At 44.9% G+C, this 21,685-nt stretch overlaps 1 protein-coding gene across 3 annotated transcripts in view; it reads left to right on the top strand.

The window, feature by feature from the left end:
• The first annotated feature begins 644 nt into the window (after positions 1-644).
• LOC124011406 (septin-8-A-like) overlaps positions 645-21,685 on the top strand; it is a 28,226-nt gene continuing 7,185 nt past the window's right edge. Inside the window, exons 1-10 of one of the 3 annotated variants that reach the window (XM_046324745.1) lie at positions 645-924; positions 1,152-1,237; positions 5,890-6,004; positions 6,261-6,456; positions 7,758-7,944; positions 11,134-11,295; positions 11,664-11,760; positions 14,188-14,356; positions 14,875-15,007; positions 19,294-19,475. In XM_046324745.1, coding sequence (XP_046180701.1) covers positions 1,208-1,237; positions 5,890-6,004; positions 6,261-6,456; positions 7,758-7,944; positions 11,134-11,295; positions 11,664-11,760; positions 14,188-14,356; positions 14,875-15,007; positions 19,294-19,475 — 1,271 coding nt within the window. In that variant the 5' untranslated portion in view covers positions 645-924; positions 1,152-1,207. Of the gene's footprint in view, positions 929-1,066; positions 1,238-5,889; positions 6,005-6,260; positions 6,457-7,757; positions 7,945-11,133; positions 11,296-11,663; positions 11,761-14,187; positions 14,357-14,874; positions 15,008-19,293; positions 19,476-21,685 lie in introns of those variants that run through there. The other 2 variants (XM_046324744.1, XM_046324746.1) reach the window with 2 other exon arrangements.

The following is a 21,685-nucleotide window of genomic DNA, read 5'->3' as shown; positions in this document are numbered from 1 at the left end:
ATTTATATGCAGAGGCATACGTTTTAAATTATCTTAAAAGCTATTTCCATTGACAATTGAAGCACAATTCATATTGTGCTTCAATAATAAGAGTTCAGTATTTTACCAGATTTGGAAATGTCACGGCAAATATTCTCGTCCAAATCCGACTTTTCAGTGGTTAAATCCATTCCTCCTTTCACAAAGTCGTGAAACCTTTCCTTTACAACGACAAACTCGACATCATCGATCTGTTTGACTAACACGATGTGGATAATTGTCTTGAATATATCTCTATTGTGCTTATTTTCCACAGGATCACTGCAATTCATCTGAGGTATAAAAGTATTCAGCAAAACCGAATGATTCACTTTGCTCCACCGTGCTCCAACAAATAAGTCTGAATAGTTTATATAGTCAAATACAGATTTTTCATTGTTCACCTCTTCCCAGATAGCGGGAAAATGTTGTTCTGAAACTCTCCGCTCACCGACTGTCCCGTCGGTCGTCTTCTATGATGATGCGTCGAGGGTCCCCCACCACCACTACCTGCTGTTTCCGGTGCCAAGCCAAAACATTTTTAATGGGAAATTAGAATATCTTTGCAGTGCACGCCAAGGGTGTCAGACCGGTGAGCGCCATATGCGCGTTCACGTTTCAGTATCATCCACTTTTCTTCTCCCAGTTTAGAGAGCGCGGATCTATTCCATATTATCGTAGTCCAGTCTAGTTTTCCACCTTGGTTTTCTTTCGCAGAATAGTTTTTGTTATTGTGCCAGTTCATAAAACACCTGTTATTAGCCTTGTTGTAACAAAGTCATAATGCATGCTTGATGTATAACGGGTGGAGCATATTTTTTTCTGGGCATTGACTATTGGCATTATTGTTCTCCAACTTCTGTATTTACAGTTTATCATCCGGACCAGACCAACACCGCGCAGAGGGTCTGTGAGTGTTTCTCCGTTCTTAAACCTGTTCTCGTGGAAACTAAAGCGGGTCATTTGTCTCCCCTCTACAGTACCAAATCAGAGCATTAGAGGCTCCATTATGTACAGAGCAACAGTCTTACTGCATGTGAGGCTTTAACTAATTCCATTTCAGCATATAGGGGGTGTTGCCACAAAGTAGCCATGTTGAATGAATTGAGCTGTTCCACTGTCAACCCCACCAGGTCCCGATGAAGACAGCTCCTCATCAATTCTACTCCCCACGCTTCTCTTCTTCACGATGGCCGCCACGGACATAGACATCTTCGCTGTAAGTAGCCTAGAGATTTGCTGCGTTTCACACAAGTCGTGAATAAACAGCCTCGTGCATTATGCATAGCCTACGTTAGTGTGTCTACTGCTATATGGAGGTATTAAGTAGGAGCTGATTAGGCGCGTATGCAGCAGCTAATGTCGGGTATCATTAACACGGGGAGAGCAGTGATTTCTTTCCCGTAGGCTAGATAGCATTTGGAGAACGGTAGCCTACTATTGACGCATAATTATTTCAATCCTATTCTAGGTTACTTATACAATGTTGATTGATGCTAGGTATGCAATTGAGTCATTTTAGTCGTTGCACTCTGATATTGCTGTAAAAAAAAAAATCTAAATCTCGACACCTCACTGTGCTGTCACTCAGATATTAATCCAATAGCCACGCAATGCTACATTGTATCAATTCGGTCCACGTATGTATCACTTTCCACTGTCAGTGAAACATTGTAACAGTTGTGGAACGTGTTTATTGTAGCCGCGCAGATATTGCATGTTTTGTGGAGGAAATAGGGTTGATACACAGTAACTACATCGCTGCAATGAATAGAGGGAGAGTTAACGTTTCAGTGCAACCCTTGCTAAGAGGCCAGTTAGTTTGAGTTGCTGTGAATTGAAGGTAACCTGGGGATAACCTAATAAGTAGGTAATTAGCAGCCACTTGTCTCTCCATAAGGGAACTGCGCTAATCCTTAGTTCAACACTATAGGAACACACACTGAGGACGTGTGTGTCTGTCAACATATGATATCCTTTCCGTGTTTGTTCATAACGGTAGCCAACTGTCATTCTGACCTCATAGTTATTGAGTTAGTGATTCAATTCATCCGTGCAATTCAGTTTGCACCGCACACGGACACTAGGGCACATGGATGTGAAGCGGATGACAGATTGTGTTTTGTTAAGTGTGATTTTTAAGGGCAGGAGACATGGATCTCCTCACCCTGTGAAATAACAGCTACACAGAAGGATCTTTGTGTGTGTGTGGAGCACTGGGCCAGTGGTACAGATGACTGTTGCGTTGAGCTCATCCTTGTCCTCATGTCCAGCCCTCTGTGCTGTGAATAACAACATGCTGGGCCCAGCCCTCTATGCTATGAATAACAACATGCTGGTCCAGCCCTCTGTGCTGTGAATAACAACATGCTGGCCCAGCCCTCTGTGCTGTGAATAACAACATGCTGGGCCCAGCCCTCTGTGCTATGAATAACAACATGCTGGGCCCAGCCCTCTGTGCTATGAATAACAACATGCTGGGCCCAGCTCTCTGTGCTATGAATAACAACATGCTGGGCCCAGCCCTCTGTGCTGTGAATAACAACATGCTGGCCCAGCCCTCTGTGCTGTGAATAACAACATGCTGGGCCCAGCCCTCTGTGCTATGAATAACAACATGCTGGGCCCAGCCCTCTGTGCTATGAATAACAACATGCTGGACCCAGCCCTCTGTGCTGTGAATAACAACATGCTGGTCCCAGCCCTCTGTGCTGTGAATAACAACATGCTGGGCCCAGCCCTCTGTGCTATGAATAACAACATGCTGGTCCAGCCCTCTGTGCTGTGAATAACAACATGCTGGCCCAGCCCTCTGTGCTGTGAATAACAACATGCTGGCCCAGCCCTCTGTGCTGTGAATAACAACATGCTGGTCCCAGCCCTCTGTGCTGTGAATAACAACATGCTGGTCCCAGCCCTCTGTGCTGTGAATAACAACATGCTGGCCCAGCCCTCTGTGCTGTGAATAACAACATGCTGGGCCCAGCCCTCTATGCTGTGAATAACAACATGCTGGTCCCAGCCCTCTGTGCTGTGAATAACAACATGCTGGGCCCAGCCCTCTGTGCTGTGAATAACAACATGCTGGCCCAGCCCTCTGTGCTGTGAATAACAACATGCTGGCCCAGCCCTCTATGCTGTGAATAACAACATGCTGGTCCAGCCCTCTGTGCTGTGAATAACAACATGCTGGCCCAGCCCTCTGTGCTGTGAATAACAACATGCTGGGCCCAGCCCTCTGTGCTATGAATAACAACATGCTGGTCCAGCCCTCTGTGCTGTGAATAACAACATGCTGGCCCAGCCCTCTGTGCTGTGAATAACAACATGCTGGGCCCAGCCCTCTGTGCTATGAATAACAACATGCTGGGCCCAGCCCTCTGTGCTATGAATAACAACATGCTGGGCCCAGCTCTCTGTGCTATGAATAACAACATGCTGGGCCCAGCCCTCTGTGCTGTGAATAACAACATGCTGGCCCAGCCCTCTGTGCTGTGAATAACAACATGCTGGGCCCAGCCCTCTGTGCTATGAATAACAACATGCTGGGCCCAGCCCTCTGTGCTATGAATAACAACATGCTGGACCCAGCCCTCTGTGCTATGAATAACAACATGCTGGTCCCAGCCCTCTGTGCTGTGAATAACAACATGCTGGGCCCAGCCCTCTGTGCTATGAATAACAACATGCTGGTCCAGCCCTCTGTGCTGTGAATAACAACATGCTGGCCCAGCCCTCTGTGCTGTGAATAACAACATGCTGGCCCAGCCCTCTGTGCTGTGAATAACAACATGCTGGTCCCAGCCCTCTGTGCTGTGAATAACAACATGCTGGTCCCAGCCCTCTGTGCTGTGAATAACAACATGCTGGCCCAGCCCTCTGTGCTGTGAATAACAACATGCTGGGCCCAGCCCTCTATGCTGTGAATAACAACATGCTGGTCCCAGCCCTCTGTGCTGTGAATAACAACATGCTGGGCCCAGCCCTCTGTGCTGTGAATAACAACATGCTGGGCCCAGCCCTCTGTGCTGTGAATAACAACATGCTGGTCCCAGCCCTCTATGCTGTGAATAACAACATGCTGGTCCAGCCCTCTGTGCTGTGAATAACAACATGCTTCTGAAGATGGCACAGGGTCTGTCTCACATTGCACCCTGTTCCCTATGTAGTGCACTACTTTTGACCAGGGCCCATCCGGTTCTTGTTAGAAGAAGTGCACCACATAGGGAATAGGGTGCCATTTGGGATGCAGATTCTGAAGACAGCCATGGTTCAGTATCTGGTTATGGGAACATGGATTACATGCTAATATCCTGGGTTAAATATAGCCTAGCATTAGTCAGGCTTTCATCCTGGGTTAAATATAACCTAGCATTAGTAGCTTTCATCCATTAGTCAGGCTTTCATCCTGGGTTAAATATAACCTAGCATTACAGTCAGGCTTTCATCCTGGGTTAAATATAACCTAGCATTACAGTCAGGCTTTCATCCTGGGTTAAATATAACCTAGCATTACAGTCAGGCTTTCATCCTGGGTTAAATATAACCTAGCATTAGTCAGGCTTTCATCCTGGGTTAAATATAACCTAGCATTACAGTCAGGCTTTCATCCTGGGTTAAATATAACCTAGCATTAGTCAGGCTTTCATCCTGGGTTAAATATAACCTAGCATTACAGTCAGGCTTTCATCCTGGGTTAAATATAACCTAGCATTAGTCAGGCTTTCATCCTGGGTTAAATATAACCTAGCATTACAGTCAGGCTTTCATCCTGGGTTAAATATAACCTTTAGCATTAGCATTAGTCAGGCTTTCATCCTGGGTTAAATATAACCTAGCATTAGTCAGGCTTTCATCCTTTCATCCAGACTTTCATCCTGGGTTAAATATAACCTAGCATTCATCCTGGGTCAGCATTAGTCAGGCTTTCATCCGGGGTTAAATATAACCTAGCATTAGTCAGGATTTCGTCCTGGGTTAAATATAACCTAGCATTAGGAGGTGGCAGGTAGCCTAGTGGTTAGAGCCGGTTGCTGGATCGAATCCCCTGGTTGACAAGGTCAAAATTCTGTCGTTCTGCCCCTGAACAGGGCAGTTAACCCAATCCTCTGTCATTGTAAAGAAGAATTTGTTCTTAACTGACTTGCCTAGTTAAATGAAGGTTAAATATGATTTATTTTGATGTATTTTTTAATTAGTCAGGCATTCAGACACATCTAGTACTAAAAGACACATTGGAAAATAAAGTGATTCTATTGCATTAAAAGGAAAACCAATCCCAGGTGTTTCTGCATATAAAACATCACACGTACAAAAACTGTATGAAATGAAACGGATTGATTTGCAGAACCTGATGTTCCTCCCTGTTTTGACATGCCTGGCAGAGCTTTCTGACCTTGTATCTCAGCGGCATGTCTTTGCCGAGGGGTTATAGTCCTAACGGTTAGTCAGACAGACCCTTTACAGGTCAGGTATCCAGTCATTTTGTTTAAGAGGAGGTTAACATCATTTTCTAAAATGCTCTTAACTGGGGAGGAGTATGTGGTCTTGAGTATAAACAATGTTTATCACTCCTCTTATTTAACCTTTATTTAACTAGGCAAGTCAGCTAAAAACAAATGATTATTTACAATGAAGGCCCACACCGGCCAAACCCGGACGATGCTGGGACAATTGTGCGCCACCCTACGGGACTTCCAATCACGTCCGGATGTGATACAGCCTGTATTGGAACCAGGGACTGTAGTGACGCCTCTTGCATTGAGATGCAGTGTCTTAGACTGCTGTGCCACTCAGGAGACATTATAATATTTGAAAAGTATTGTTTTGTTTATTTGTACACATTTCTAACATGTGATTGTCTCTCCGCAGAATGAAGAGAAGCGTAGCCTGGAGCTGGGCGGCCATGTTGGGTTTGACAGTCTTCCAGACCAGTTGGTCAGTAAATCAGTCACACAGGGATTCTGCTTCAACATCCTGTGTGTCGGTATGTTACATCTGTGTCCAGCATTACCTCAAGATCTTAACACGTCTCACTTCTCACTACAGAGACAACTCTAGCCTGACTGCCAGTCTATTTCTACCGTAGCTAAAGGCAGGAACATTTCGGTACCCAGACTAAAACATCTTCAGTCGCTACATTTTTATTTTCTCACTCACTCTTTCACATCTTTTTAAAATGTTAATCTTTTTTTCATTTCTACTTACTTTCAACTTGTATTTTTTTGTCTCTCCAACCTCAGGTGAGACAGGGATAGGGAAGTCGACGTTGATGAACACGCTGTTCAACACACTGTTTGAGGCCGAGGAGGCCAGCCACTACCAGAACGGTGTGTACCTGCGGCCCAGGACCTACGACCTGAAGGAGAGCAACGTTCAGCTCAAACTGACCGTAGTCGACACCGTGGGGTTCGGAGACCAGATCAACAAGGAGGAGAGGTGATACTGCAGGAACAGCTGGGTGCTTCGTTAGCGAGGCTGATAGGAGGTGGTTTGGTGAACCACACTCACGTGATGAATAACCTTGCCTGACTTCTGGTTGAGATGTTTAGGTCATGGATTTGTGTAGGTACTGTAGGGAGAGATAGCATCAGGACTGTTCAGGCCGGGGGTTAGGGGTTCAGGCCAAGGCCGGGGGTTAGGGGTTCAGGCCAAGGCCGGAGTTAGGGGTTCAGGCTGGGGGTTAGGGGTTGGGGTTAGGGTTCCGGCCAAGGTTGGGGTAGGGTTCGGGCCGGGGTTAGGGTCCAGGCCAGGGTTAGGGTCCAGGCCAGGGTTAGGGTTAGGGTTCAAGCCAAGGTTGGGGTAGGGTTCAGGCCTGGGGTTGGGGTTAGGGTTCAGGCCAAGGTTAGGGTTAGGGTTCAAGCCAAGGTTGGAGTTAGGGTTCAGGCCAAGGTTAGGGTTCAAGCCAAGGTTGGGGTTAGGGTTCAAGCCAAGGTTGGGTTAGGGTTCAGGCCAGGGTTAGGGTTCAAGCCAAGGTTGGGGTAGGGTTCAGGCCGGGGTTGGGGTTATGGTTCCGGCCAAGGTTAGGGTTAGGGTTCAAGCCAAGGTTGGGGTTAGGGTTCAAGCCAAGGTTGGGGTTCAAGCCAAGGTTGGGGTTCAGGTTGGGCTCAGTCATTAAATAACACTTCAGTCAGTCGTTGAAGCTGGGAAGTTAAGACAGGCTGTAGATATAAGAAGACCTACACTGGAGATTCAGCCTCCTCAGGCCCTCTGAACTAGTGGCCCTCCAGCCAACACACATACAGTGGAAAGGATTGGCATAAATGAAGGCTTTGGGTCTTTGTGCAGCAATGAATGGGAAGACAGGAGAAGGGAGAGGATGATTGGTAGAACTAATGCAATCTGAAAGGGAACTGGAATGGTCCAACAACAGGGGAGTGGGAAAGAGTGCATTTTTGGGATGGTATTATTGCTGCGGTTTGTAACCCAGACACTCTACTATTTGTTTCTTGAATAGCAGGGAAAACTGTCTAGGATATTTATTTTCTGGTGAAAATACTTTTAAGGAGCTTGAGAGTAAATAATTTATCTGTTCTTAAATGACTTGCCTAGTTAAAGGTTCAATAAAAATACATGTTTTCAGGCCCTGCATCTGAATTGTTTTTTAAACACTTTTCTCGGGGATGTGATTGTTCCCAATTTGATCAGGAATTCCTGCTTTTCTGACTTACTCCATTCACGTGTAATTGAAACTGACCCTATTCCCAAAGCCCAAATCCTGGTCTCTCTGTGCCCTGCAGCTTCAAACCCATAGTGGACTACATCGACACCCAGTTTGAGACCTACCTGCAGGAGGAGATGAAGATCAAACGTTCCCTGTTCGACTACCACGACACCAGGATCCATATCTGTCTCTACTTCATCTCCCCAACCGGACACTCTCTCAAATCACTGGATCTGGTCACCATGAAGAAACTGGACAGCAAGGTAACGTTTGAAATGCATTTGTTCTTGTATTAGGAGCTGCTCTTATACCTACTGTCCTGCAGGAATATACTGTTGCTGGAAAACATTTTTGGACACTGATTTGTTAGCATCTGAAGCGTTGGACATCATAAGAGTTGAACAGCACCTGGCAGCTCCCCTGAAGGATACTGACAGGTGTTCAGGCACAGCTCTCCTGAAGGATACTGACAGGTGTTCAGGCACAGCTCTCCTGAAGGATACTGACAGGTGTTCAGGCACAGCTCTCCTGAAGGATACTGACAGGTGTTCAGGCACAGCTCCCCTGAAGGATACTGACAGGTGTTCAGGCACAGCTCCCCTGAAGGATACTGACAGGTGTTCAGGCACAGCTCTCCTGAAGGATACTGACAGGTGTTCAGGCACAGCTCTCCTGAAGGATACTGACAGGTGTTCAGGCACAGCTCTCCTGAAGGATACTGACAGGTGTTCAGGCACAGCTCTCCTGAAGGATACTGACAGGTGTTCAGGCTCAGACACAGCTCTCCTGAAGAATACTGACAGGTGTTCAGGCTCAGACACAGCTCTCCTGAAGAATACTGACAGGTGTTCAGGCACAGCTCTCCTGAAGGATACTGACAGGTGTTCAGGCTCAGACACAGCTCTCCTGAAGAATACTGACAGGTGTTCAGGCACAGCTCTCCTGAAGGATACTGACAGGTGTTCAGGCTCAGCTCTCCTGAAGGATACTGACAGGTGTTCAGGCTCAACTCCCCTGAAGGATACTGACAGGTGTTCAGGCACAGCTCCCCTGAAGGATACTGACAGGTGTTCAGGCTCAACTCCCCTGAAGGATACTGACAGGTGTTCAGGCTCAGCTCCCCTGAAGGATACTGACAGGTGTTCAGGCTCAGCTCCCCTGAAGGATACTGACAGGTGTTCAGGCTCAGCTCCCCTGAAGGATACTGACAGGTGTTCAGGCACAGCTCCCCTGAAGGATACTGACAGGTGTTCAGGCACAGCTCCCCTGAAGGATACTGACAGGTGTTCAGGCACAGCTCCCCTGAAGGATACTGACAGGTGTTCAGGCACAGCTCCCCTGAAGGATACTGACAGGTGTTCAGGCACAGCTCCCCTGAAGGATACTGACAGGTGTTCAGGCACAGCTCCCCTGAAGGATACTGACAGGTGTTCAGACACAGCTCTCCTGAAGGATACTGACAGGTGTTCAGGCACAGCTCTCCTGAAGGATACTGACAGGTGTTCAGGCACAGCTCTCCTGAAGGATACTGACAGGTGTTCAGGCACAGCTCTCCTGAAGGATACTGACAGGTGTTCAGGCTCAGACACAGCTCTCCTGAAGAATACTGACAGGTGTTCAGGCTCAGACACAGCTCTCCTGAAGAATACTGACAGGTGTTCAGGCACAGCTCTCCTGAAGGATACTGACAGGTGTTCAGGCTCAGACACAGCTCTCCTGAAGAATACTGACAGGTGTTCAGGCTCAGCTCCCCTGAAGGATACTGACAGGTGTTCAGGCTCAGCGCCCCTGAAGGATACTGACAGGTGTTCAGGCTCAGCTCCCCTGAAGGATACTGACAGGTGTTCAGGCTCAGCTCCCCTGAAGGATACTGACAGGTGTTCAGGCACAGCTCTCCTGAAGGATACTGACAGGTGTTCAGGCTCAGGCTCAGCTCTCCTGAAGAATACTGACAGGTGTTCAGGCTCAGCTCCCCTACCAGGTGTTCAGGCTCAGCTCCCCTGAAGGATACTGACAGGTGTTCAGGCTCAGCTCCCCTGAAGGATACTGACAGGTGTTCAGGCTCAGCTCCCCTGAAGGATACTGACAGGTGTTCAGGCATAGCTCTCCTGAAGGATACTGACAGGTGTTCAGGCACAGCTCTCCTGAAGAATACTGACAGGTGTCCAGGCTCAGGCTCAGCTCTCCTGAAGGATACTGACAGGTGTCCAGGCTCAGACACAGCTCTCCTGAAGAATACTGACAGGTGTTCAGGCTCAGACACAGCTCTCCTGAAGAATACTGACAGGTGTTCAGGCACAGCTCTCCTGAAGGATACTGACAGGTGTTCAGGCTCAGACACAGCTCTCCTGAAGAATACTGACAGGTGTTCAGGCTCAGCTCCCCTGAAGGATACTGACAGGTGTTCAGGCTCAGCTCCCCTGAAGGATACTGACAGGTGTTCAGGCTCAGCTCCCCTGAAGGATACTGACAGGTGTTCAGGCTCAGCTCCCCTGAAGGATACTGACAGGTGTTCAGGCACAGCTCTCCTGAAGGATACTCAGGCACAGCTCTCCTGAAGAATACTGACAGGTGTCCAGGCTCAGGCTCAGCTCTCCTGAAGGATACTGACAGGTGTCCAGGCTCAGGCTCAGCTCTCCTGAAGGATACTGACAGGTGTTCAGGCTCAGCTCTCCTGAAGGATACTGACAGGTGTTCAGGCACAGCTCTCCTGAAGAATACTGACAGGTGTCCAGGCTCAGGCTCAGCTCTCCTGAAGGATACTGACAGGTGTCCAGGCTCAGACACAGCTCTCCTGAAGAATACTGACAGGTGTTCAGGCTCAGACACAGCTCTCCTGAAGAATACTGACAGGTGTTCAGGCACAGCTCTCCTGAAGGATACTGACAGGTGTTCAGGCTCAGACACAGCTCTCCTGAAGAATACTGACAGGTGTTCAGGCTCAGCTCCCCTGAAGGATACTGACAGGTGTTCAGGCTCAGCTCCCCTGAAGGATACTGACAGGTGTTCAGGCTCAGCTCCCCTGAAGGATACTGACAGGTGTTCAGGCTCAGCTCCCCTGAAGGATACTGACAGGTGTTCAGGCACAGCTCTCCTGAAGGATACTGAGAGGTGTTCAGGCACAGCTCTCCTGAAGAATACTGACAGGTGTCCAGGCTCAGGCTCAGCTCTCCTGAAGGATACTGACAGGTGTCCAGGCTCAGGCTCAGCTCTCCTGAAGGATACTGACAGGTGTTCAGGCTCAGCTCTCCTGAAGGATACTGACAGGTGTTCAGGCTCAGCTCCCCTGAAGGATACTGACAGGTGTTCAGGTTCAGGCGCAACCAGTTACATTTTTATCTCAAAGTAGAGCTGCATTGCGTTTTTGACGCTTGCGTTTGTGTCAATCCAGAGTCAATACAGAAACCATAGTAGACCTGATGATGCACTAGCTGCTCCTCCCTGTACTCCAGGTAAACATCATCCCCATCATTGCCAAGGCAGACACCATATCTAAGAGCGAGCTGCACAAGTTCAAGATCAAGATCATGTCAGAGTTGGTGAGCAACGGTGTTCAGATCCATCAGTTCCCCACTGAGGACGAGGCTGTCACCGAGATCAACTCCTCCATGAATGTGAGTCTGATTCGCACACACACACGCACGCACACACACCCTTGTCTTCTCACAATGCAGTTGTGTATGCCAGGCATCTGTACACTGTAATCAGGTTGCTTGCGTCCCTGATTTACTGCCGAGGAAGAGGAGACAACGATGTCCTCCTCTTCCTCGACGCCTTAAAACAAAACAAAAAAACACCGGCTTATTTGTGAAACCTTGCTGTGGTCTTTTAAACTACAGTCATTATATTATAAGGGGGTCATACATGCTCATGACAGTCTTATCATGCATTATAACTGCATCATAATGCATTATTCAGTATCTGCAGGCTTTAGTAAAGTGTTACTAAATGTTTATATATTAAATTCAATCCTTTGTTCCAGGCCCATCTGCCCTTTGCTGTGGTGGGGAGTGTTGAGGAGGTTAAAGTCGGGAATAAGATGGTGAAAGCCAGACTGTACCCCTGGGGAACTGTACAGGGTAGGTATCTCTATTGATCCTGTACCCCTGGGGAACTGTACAGGGTAGGTATCTCTATTGATCCTGTACCCCTGGGGAACTGTACAGGGTAGGTATCTCTATTGATCCTGTACCCCTGGGGAACTGTACAGGGTAGGTATCTCTATTGATCCTGTACCCCTGGGGAACTGTACAGGGTAGGTATCTCTATTGATCCTGTACCCCTGGGGAACTGTACAGGGTAGGTATCTATCTATTGATCCTGTACCCCTGGGGAACTGTATAGGGTAGGTATCTCTCTGATCCTGTACCCCTGGGGAACTGTACAGGGTAGGTATCTCTATTGATCCTGTACCCCTGGGGAACTGTACAGGGTAGGTATCTCTATTGATCCTGTACCCCTGGGGAACTGTACAGGGTAGGTATCTCTCTGATCCTGTACCCCTGGGGAACTGTACAGGGTAGGTATCTCTCTGATCCTGTACCCCTGGGGAACTGTACAGGGTAGGTATCTCTCTGATCCTGTACATTGATTATACAGTTATAGAACCATACAAATCATTTGGAAAGTGAACAACACAGAAACAGGTCAAATAAGAACACACAGTAATCAATAAAAGTCCATATTTTCTATACTACTGATGCAAACAGAGCAAGACCCCAAAATCAATAGGCCTGGGCCAGAAAAGTGAATACACATCATTAATGCATCAATATTACGCAATCACTAGAGACCCATATCATTAATGCATCAATATTACACAATCACTAGAGACCCATATCATTAATGCATCAATATTACACAATCACTAGAGACCCATATCATTAATGCATCAATATTACGCAATCACTAGAGACCCATATCATTAATGCATCAATATTACGCAATCACTAGAGACCCATATCATTAATGCATCAATATTACCCAATCACTAGAGACCCATATCATTAATGCATCAATATTACGCAATCACTAGAGACCCATATCATTAATGCATCAATATTACGCAATCACTAGAGACCCATATCATTAATGCATCAATATTACGCAATCACTAGAGACCCATATCATTAATGCATCAATATTACCCAATCACTAGAGACCCATATCATTAATGCATTAATATTACGCAATCACTAGAGACCCATATCATTAATGCATCAATATTACCCAATCACTAGAGACCCATATCATTAATGCATCAATATTACCCAATCACTAGAGACCCATATCATTAATGCATCAATATTACCCAATCACTAGAGACCCATATCATTAATGCATCAATATTACCCAATCACTAGAGACCCATATCATTAATGCATCAATATTACCCAATCACTAGAGACCCATATCATTAATGCATCAATATTACCCAATCACTAGAGACCCATATCATTAATGCATCAATATTACGCAATCACTAGAGACCCATATCATTAATGCATCAATATTACGCAATCACTAGAGACCCATATCATTAATGCATCAATATTACCCAATCACTAGAGACCCATATCATTAATGCATTAATATTACGCAATCACTAGAGACCCATATCATTAATGCATTAATATTACGCAATCACTAGAGACCCATATCATTAATGCATCAATATTACACAATCACTAGAGACCCATATCATTAATGCATCAATATTACGCAATCACTAGAGACCCATATCATTAATGCATCAATATTACCCAATCACTAGAGACCCATATCATTAATGCATCAATATTACACAATCACTAGAGACCCATATCATTAATGCATCAATATTACACAATCACTAGAGACCCATATCATTAATGCATCAATATTACGCAATCACTAGAGACCCATATCATTAATGCATCAATATTACACAATCACTAGAGACCCATATCATTAATGCATCAATATTACACAATCACTAGAGACCCATATCATTAATGCATCAATATTACCCAATCACTAGAGACCCATATCATTAATGCATCAATATTACACAATCACTAGAGACCCATATCATTAATGCATCAATATTACACAATCACTAGAGACCCATATCATTAATGCATCAATATTACCCAATCACTAGAGACCCTATATCATTAATGCATCAATATTACCCAATCACTAGAGACCCTATATCATTAATGCATCAATATTACCCAATCACGAGAGACCCATATCATTAATGCATCAATATTACACAATCACTAGAGACCCATATCATTAATGCATCAATATTACCCAATCACTAGAGACCCTATATCATTAATGCATCAATATTACGCAATCACTAGAGACCCATATCATTAATGCCAATATAAAATTGTTATTTTCTCAAATACGTATGGTTGCTAACTTACCATAGAATGACCAGTCCCTTTCAAACTATAAGGTATTTCACCATATTAAACCAACCATATAACCCAGTCCTGCTGTGTTGTGCTCATCAGTGGAGAACGAGAGCCACTGTGACTTTGTGAAGCTGAGAGAGATGTTGCTGAGAGTGAACATGGAAGACCTGAGAGAGCAGACTCACGCCAGACACTACGAGCTCTACAGACGCTGCAAACTGGAGGAGTTGGGCTTCACAGATACAGACCCCGACAACAAACCCTTTAGGTGAGATCAGCTCTTGTTCAAAGTTACATAGCGGGCAGGTTGTCTACCTTTTTGTATGTGCTGAAGGTTTGTCATCAAATATGAATAATATGAACTGAAATTAGACTCGTGTTGGAAGCCAAAATACAGCCGAAGCTGGCATCAGAATATGTAGTACCGGCCCCTGGAGATCATCAAAAAGCCCATGGACATCACAACAGTCAGAGACCTAATGCACATTCTAGAATTTAAATATAGGATTCATCCCAAATGGCACCCTATTTCCTACATAGTGCCCTACTTTTGACCAGGGCACCCTATTCCCTACATAGTTCCCTACTTTTGACCAGGGCACCCTATTCCCTACATAGTTCCCTACTTTTGACCAGGGCACCCTATTCCCTACATAGTGCCCTACTTTTGACCAGGGCACCCTATTTCCTACATAGTGCCCTACTTTTAGGGTGCTATTGGGGATACAAACCTTAATACCGTATACCTGTTTAACTGTAACTACCTTGTCTTCCCTCACCAATCAGTCTGCAGGAGACGTATGAGGCCAAGAGGAAAGAGTTCCTGGGGGACCTGCAGCATAAGGAGGATGAGATGAGACAGATGTTTGTCAACAAGGTGAAGGAGACCGAGGCAGAGCTGAAAGAAAAGGAGAGGGAGGTAATCATTCATTGGTGCTTCTGGGAGTTGTCTTGTTTAGATGATGAGACTGTTCTGCTCCTCAGGTTGAGAACATGTTCTAGACTGTGGCTAGGGGATGAGACTGTTCTGCTCCTCATTTTGAGAACATGTTCTAGACTGTGGCTAGGGGATGATACTGTTCTGCTCCTCATGTTGAGAACATGTTCTAGACTGTGGCTAGGGGATGAGACTGTTCTGCTCCTCATGTTGAGAACATGTTCTAGACTGTGGCTAGGGGATGAGACTGTTCTGCTCCTCAGGTTGAGAACATGTTCTAGACTATGGCTAGGGAATGAGACTGTTCTGCTCCTCATGTTGAGAACATGTTCTAGACTGTGGCTAGGGGATGAGACTGTTCTGCTCCTCATGTTGAGAACATGTTCTAGACTGTGGCTAGGGGATGAGACTGGGTTGTTTCTGGACTGGGCATTAGAATCTAATCAGCCATGTGACCATGTGTCTACAGAGCATTTTGGGAGCATCTAACAGTTTTGAACTGTTTGCTCAGTGTAGCATTCTGAGACATATCCTTGGATGTGTTGCTGCCAGTGGTGATTTTTGAGCATGCAAATGCTCATTTATATATATATAATATATATACAGTGCCTTGCGAAAGTATTCTGCCCCCTTGAACTTTGCGACCTTTTGCCACATTTCAGGCTTCAAACATAAAGATATAAAACTGTATTTTTTTGTGAAGAATCAACAACAAGTGGGACACAATCATGAAGTGGAACGACATTTATTGGATATTTCAAACTTTTTTAACAAATCAAAAACTGAAAAATTGGGTGTGCAAAATTATTCAGCCCCCTTAAGTTAATACTTTGTAGCGACACCTTTTGCTGTGATTACAGCTGTAAGTCGCTTGGGGTATGTCTCTATCAGTTTTGCACATCGAGAGACTGACATTTTTTCCCATTCCTCCTTGCAAAACAGCTCGAGCTCAGTGAGGATGGATGGAGAGCATTTGTGAACAGCAGTTTTCAGTTCTTTCCACAGATTCTCGATTGGATTCAGGTCTGGACTTTGACTTGGCCATTCTAACACCTGGATATGTTTATTTTTTAACCATTCCATTGTAGATTTTGCTTTATGTTTTGGATCATTGTCTTGTTGGAAGACAAATCTCCGTCCCAGTCTCAGGTCTTTTGCAGACTCCATCAGGTTTTCTTCCAGAATGGTCCTGTATTTGGCTCCATCCATCTTCCCATCCATTTTAACCATCTTCCCTGTCCCTGCTGAAGAAAAGCAGGCCGAAACCATGATGCTGCCACCAACATGTTTGACAGTGGGGATGGTGTGTTCAGGGTGATGAGCTGTGTTGCTTTTACGCCAAACATAACGTTTTGCATTGTTGCCAAAAAGTTCAATTTTGGTTTCATCTGACCAGAGCACCTTCTTCCACATGTTTGGTGTGTCTCCCAGGTGGCTTGTGGCAAACTTTAAATGACACTTTTTATGGATATCTTTAAGAAATGGCTTTCTTCTTGCCACTCTTCCATAAAGGCCAGATTTGTGCAATATACGACTGATTGTTGTCCTATGGACAGAGTCTCCCACCTCAGCTGTAGATCTCTGCAGTTCATCCAGAGTGATCATGGGCCTCTTGGCTGCATCTCTGATCAGTCTTCTCCTTGTATGAGCTGAAAGTTTAGAGGGACGGCCAGGTCTTGGTAGATTTGCAGTGGTCTAATACTCCTTCCATTTCAATATTATCGCTTGCACAGTGCTCCTTGGGATGTTTAAAGCTTGGGAAATCTTTTTGTATCCAAATCCGGCTTTAAACTTCTTCACAACAGTATCTCGGACCTGTCTGGTGTGTTCCTTGTTCTTCATGATGCTCTCTGCGCTTTTAACGGACCTCTGAGACTGTCACAGTGCAGGTGCATTTATACGGAGACTTGATTACACACAGGTGGATTGTATTTATCATCATTAGTCATTTAGGTCAACATTGGATCATTCAGAGATCCTCACTGAACTTCTGGAGAGAGTTTGCTGCGCTGAAAGTAAAGGGGCTGAATAATTTTGCACGCCCAATTTTTCGGTTTTTGATTTGTTAAATTTTTTTGAAATATCCAATAAATGTTGTTCCACTTCATGATTGTGTCCCACTTGTTGTTGATTCTTCACAAAAAAATACAGTTTTATATCTTTATGTTTGAAGCCTGAAATGTGGCAAAAGGTCGCAAAGTTCAAGGGGGCCGAATACTTTCGCAAGGCACTGTATATATATATATTTTTTTTTTGACGCATGCCAGCAAAGTCACTACACAACACTAAACTTTACATTAATTGCACTATAACGGTGACAAACAGTGCCCACAAACTGTTAGGGCCGACAAAGCTGTCCCAACAGTAGAGCTTTCTTTTCATCCCCATGGAGTGAATCCTTACCACTGTTACACCAGGTTATCAGCGGAGCCTTTTCTGGCAGCAAAATAGTTCATTGAGCCTCATTTACTGACTTAACAGCTGATATGGCTGACTTGTTTAAACAAATGTGGTTGCTACTGACAATTGAGATGTACAAACTATGGCATAAGGGGACAATAAGAGGTCATCCGTATTTTCGATTAAGACATTAATGAGCGAGCGACAACAGACGTAGTCAATATAACTATTTGTTCAGCACTTTTGAAATGTTCAGCGACAGAACTCAGAACATGGGCCGTTCTTAGTGTTCGCCCTGTACACCAAGTCAGAACCGCAGGATAAATAAAGGGCAAATAAGCAGACAATGAAAGCTCTTACAACATTCAATGATAACATTTCTCTAAAACAGGCTATAGGCTACATGTGCACCACCAAGTCAGAACAGTAGGCTAAGTTATGAAGGGGAAAAGGATTAAATTAGGGTGAGGCACCTGGGCTACTAACAGCTTACTACACAACAGACACTTAGTATTACTTTCTTAGCTACAGTATATCCATCTCCCTGGCATATTACATCATTTATAGAGCAGCATACAAGACATTTTTGGACTCACCTTGTTGTGTTGTGCTCACTTGAACAGGAAGCTGGCGCTGCGGTCCATCTTGTTGGCAAATTTTGTCATGAAACTTTGTCATCAAGTTGGTCATTCTCTGGGTTTATGGTGCGTTCGAGACAACTGGGAACTCAGGAGGCCCGAGTTCCTGACTTGGAATTCTGAGTTAGATGCCCGTTCAAAGTGTATTTTCCCAGTCTGAGTTAAAAAAAAATCCCTTAGTCACTGAAATCTGAGATTTCCCAGTTCCGAGTTTCCAGTTGTTTTGAACGTGGCATAAGTTTTGCTGGATTGACAGCATAGCCAATGTATTCAACATTTTCTGGCCCATGGTGTTGCGTGGGCCAGAAAAGCTTGGAAAAGAGACCCTTAAACCCAGACTTGGACCACACACCCTCTCCACCAAATAGCAGGGGAAGCAAAATAGTGATTCATTTGCCACGCCTGCAGTTAGCCACTGATTCCTTCCAAACCACTCATTGTTGAATTTGTGATTTCCAACTTGCTGTGTAATGTTTATTTCCAATGGCCAATGAGCACTGATACGTTTTATCTATAATTTCTCTTCATATGACAAGGTTTGAAAAGGATTTGCCAGTAGATTGTCGACTTGATTAATTTAAGTCATTTAGCAGACTGCTTGTCTAGACATTGGGACAGTCACTTAACTAGCTAAGATTTTGTATTCCTTAAAAGTATGATATTGACATGAGGGAGTTTGTTCCCAATCAAGCGTGATTTGACGTTATTTTATCTGTGGCCAATGATCTTCAGCTTTCTTGGATGGGCACTTCTAATGTAAATCTATGGCAGCACCCAAAGTGGGCTTGAACTTTTTAGCTCTCCCTGTAGATTATGCGGTGACGTAGAACACTGGGCCAATCACGGCGCAACTAGAGAACATTACCATCCTCTACTCTCTGTATGTTCCGCTGGCTGCCCCACCACCACAGAAAGCACTGAGCTGGGCTGAAACACCTGCATTTTGGAGCTGCCTTACTCAGGAAAGCTAAACAGGGACCATGTTTGTATGCGGCTTTATTAACTCAATATAATTTTGCTTTGTTTGCAAACTGACATGTGACATGTATTAATGCCAAAATAACATGCAAAACAGGCAATTAAATAAAAAGATGATTTGCTTAACGGGTCGGCCTGAAAACAGGTGGGCTCTGCTCCACATGCCCTGAATGACGGGCTGCTGACTGTATCATTAGACTTTAAAGCACCAAGTGCCTACATGTTGCCAACCTGTCTCCCCCTCCTCTCCAGCTCCATGAGAGGTTTGAGCAGCTGAAGAGGATGCACCAGGAGGAGAAGAGGAATCTGGAGGAAAAGAGGAGCGATCTGGAGGAAGAGATGAACGCATTCAACAGGAGGAAGGTGGCAGCTGAGACGCTGATGGGTCAGTCTCTACAGGGATCCTCACAACCATTCAGAAAGGACAAGAAGAAGTACGTATTTTTTTCTTTCTCTCACTTATCCTCTCGATCTCTCTCTGTGTCTCTCTGTGTCTCTCTCTGTCTCAGTCTGTGTGTGTCTTTCCTTTTTTGACCTTGTCTCAGTCTGTGTGTGTCTCTCTCTCTGTCTCAGTCTGTGTGTCTGTCTCTCTGTCTCAGTCTGTCTCCTTTTTCACTTGACCTTGTCTCAGTCTGTGTGTGTCTCTCTCTCTGTCTCAGTCTCTGTGTTTGTCTCTCTCTCTGTCTCTCTCTGTCTCAGTCTGTGTGTGTCTCTCTCCTTTTTCACTTGACCTTGTCTCAGTCTCTGTGTGTGTCTCTCTCTCTGTCTCAGTCTCTGTGTTTGTCTCTCTCTCTGTCTCTCTCTGTCTCAGTCTGTGTGTGTCTCTCTCCTTTTTCACTTGACCTTGTCTCAGTCTGTGTGTGTCTCTCTCTCTGTCTCAGTCTCTGTGTTTGTCTCTCTCTCTGTCTCTCTGTCTCAGTCTGTGTGTGTCTCTCTCTTTTTCTCTTGACCTTGTCTCAGTCTCTGTGTGTCTCTCTCCTTTAGTTAATTTATTTGTTGTGTTTATCATTCAGTCCATTGTTTCATAAACTAGAGCTCTAGTGATATCTGGCATCTCCACTGCAAGTGTTAAATTCCAGAGGGTCCTTGAGGGTTTCAGGGTTTAGACCTGGATAACCAATTGACTCACTATAGCCAAGCTTCAACTGAGTATTACGCTATAGGAGCAGACTGATCTGCCTGTCTCTATGGAGTCGACACTCACACAGCACAGTTGCAGTCAGGAAGTGACTGATGATATAGCATTACAGTGCCAGGAGACATCTTGGCTTGGAAACTGTGATACAGGGGACAGATTGAGTCTGACATTGTGTGCCCAGACAGTGGGGGATGTCACAGTTTGCTTGGTCACCCACACCTGATGCTTGTGGTTCTGCAACACACACACACACACATATATTTCTTTTTTCCATTTTTTTCACCTTTATTTAACCAGGTAGGCTAGTTGAGAACACCTTTATTTAACCAGGTAGGCTAGTTGAGAACACCTTTATTTAACCAGGTAGGCTAGTTGAGAACACCTTTATTTAACCAGGTAGGCTAGTTGAGAACACCTTTATTTAACCAGGTAGGCTAGTTGAGAACACCTTTATTTAACCAGGTAGGCTAGTTGAGAACAAGTACTCATTTGCAACTGCGACCTGGCCATGATAAAGCATAGCAGTACACATTAACATACAAACACAATAACACACACACTACACACTACCACCACCAGACCATCTCTGCATAATGTGACCTGTCAGTCTGCGTCTCGGCTAGGCTAGGCTGGGTCACGGGTGTTTATCTACACAATAGGAATTGATAGGATAACACTAGTCTTTTCTCCCTGCCTCTGTGTATGATAACACATATTTGACTAGACTGTGATAACACTAGCTACATTTGCATGGTGTTATCATAGAGGCTGTGGACTGTATGTGTCATTCACTGTTTGGGCACTCCCAGAGACCTATATATTTGTCTCTGGGTGACGCTTAAATGGTTTGGAGTGGTAGCCTATTCAGTTCAGTTAGACATCTTAGATGGTAGCCTATTCAGTTCAGTTAGACATCTTAGATAGTAGCCTATTCAGTTCAGTTAGACATCTTAGATAGTAGCCTATTCAGTTCAGTTAGACATCTTAGATAGTAGCCTATTCAGTTCAGTTAGACATCTTAGATAGTAGCCTATTCAGTTCAGAGTTAGACATCTTAGATAGTAGCCTATTCAGTTCAGTTAGACATCTTAGATAGTAGCCTATTCAGTTCAGTTAGACATCTTAGATAGTAGCCTATTCAGTTCAGTTAGACATCTTGCATAAAAAAAGAAGCATAGTTACATGCTACTGTCTGTGATTCTATCCCAGTGTCAGCCTGTCTATTGTAATGGAATAATGGTCTCTCTCCTCAGACCTCAGTGACTTGTTGGACATTTAACTTAATAGAGTCTCGATGACAGGAATTGTTAAGAAGCACGCTGATGAGGAGGAGAAAGTATGACAAAATGTGAGGAAATAAGAAGGCTGACTATTGACTACGACTCTGATGACTCGTTAATGTGTTATAGTGCCCTCTACTGGACACTTTCCATATTTCATAATATAACCATTTGTGCGAAGATGGACGTATCATATAACAGTTTTGTTCACTATGTAAAACCTGAA

This window comes from Oncorhynchus gorbuscha, linkage group LG23, assembly GCF_021184085.1.
Source record: "Oncorhynchus gorbuscha isolate QuinsamMale2020 ecotype Even-year linkage group LG23, OgorEven_v1.0, whole genome shotgun sequence".
In the NCBI taxonomy this organism is placed as follows: Eukaryota; Metazoa; Chordata; class Actinopteri; order Salmoniformes; family Salmonidae; genus Oncorhynchus; species Oncorhynchus gorbuscha.
This window is presented reverse-complemented; position numbering and strand designations above follow the sequence as displayed.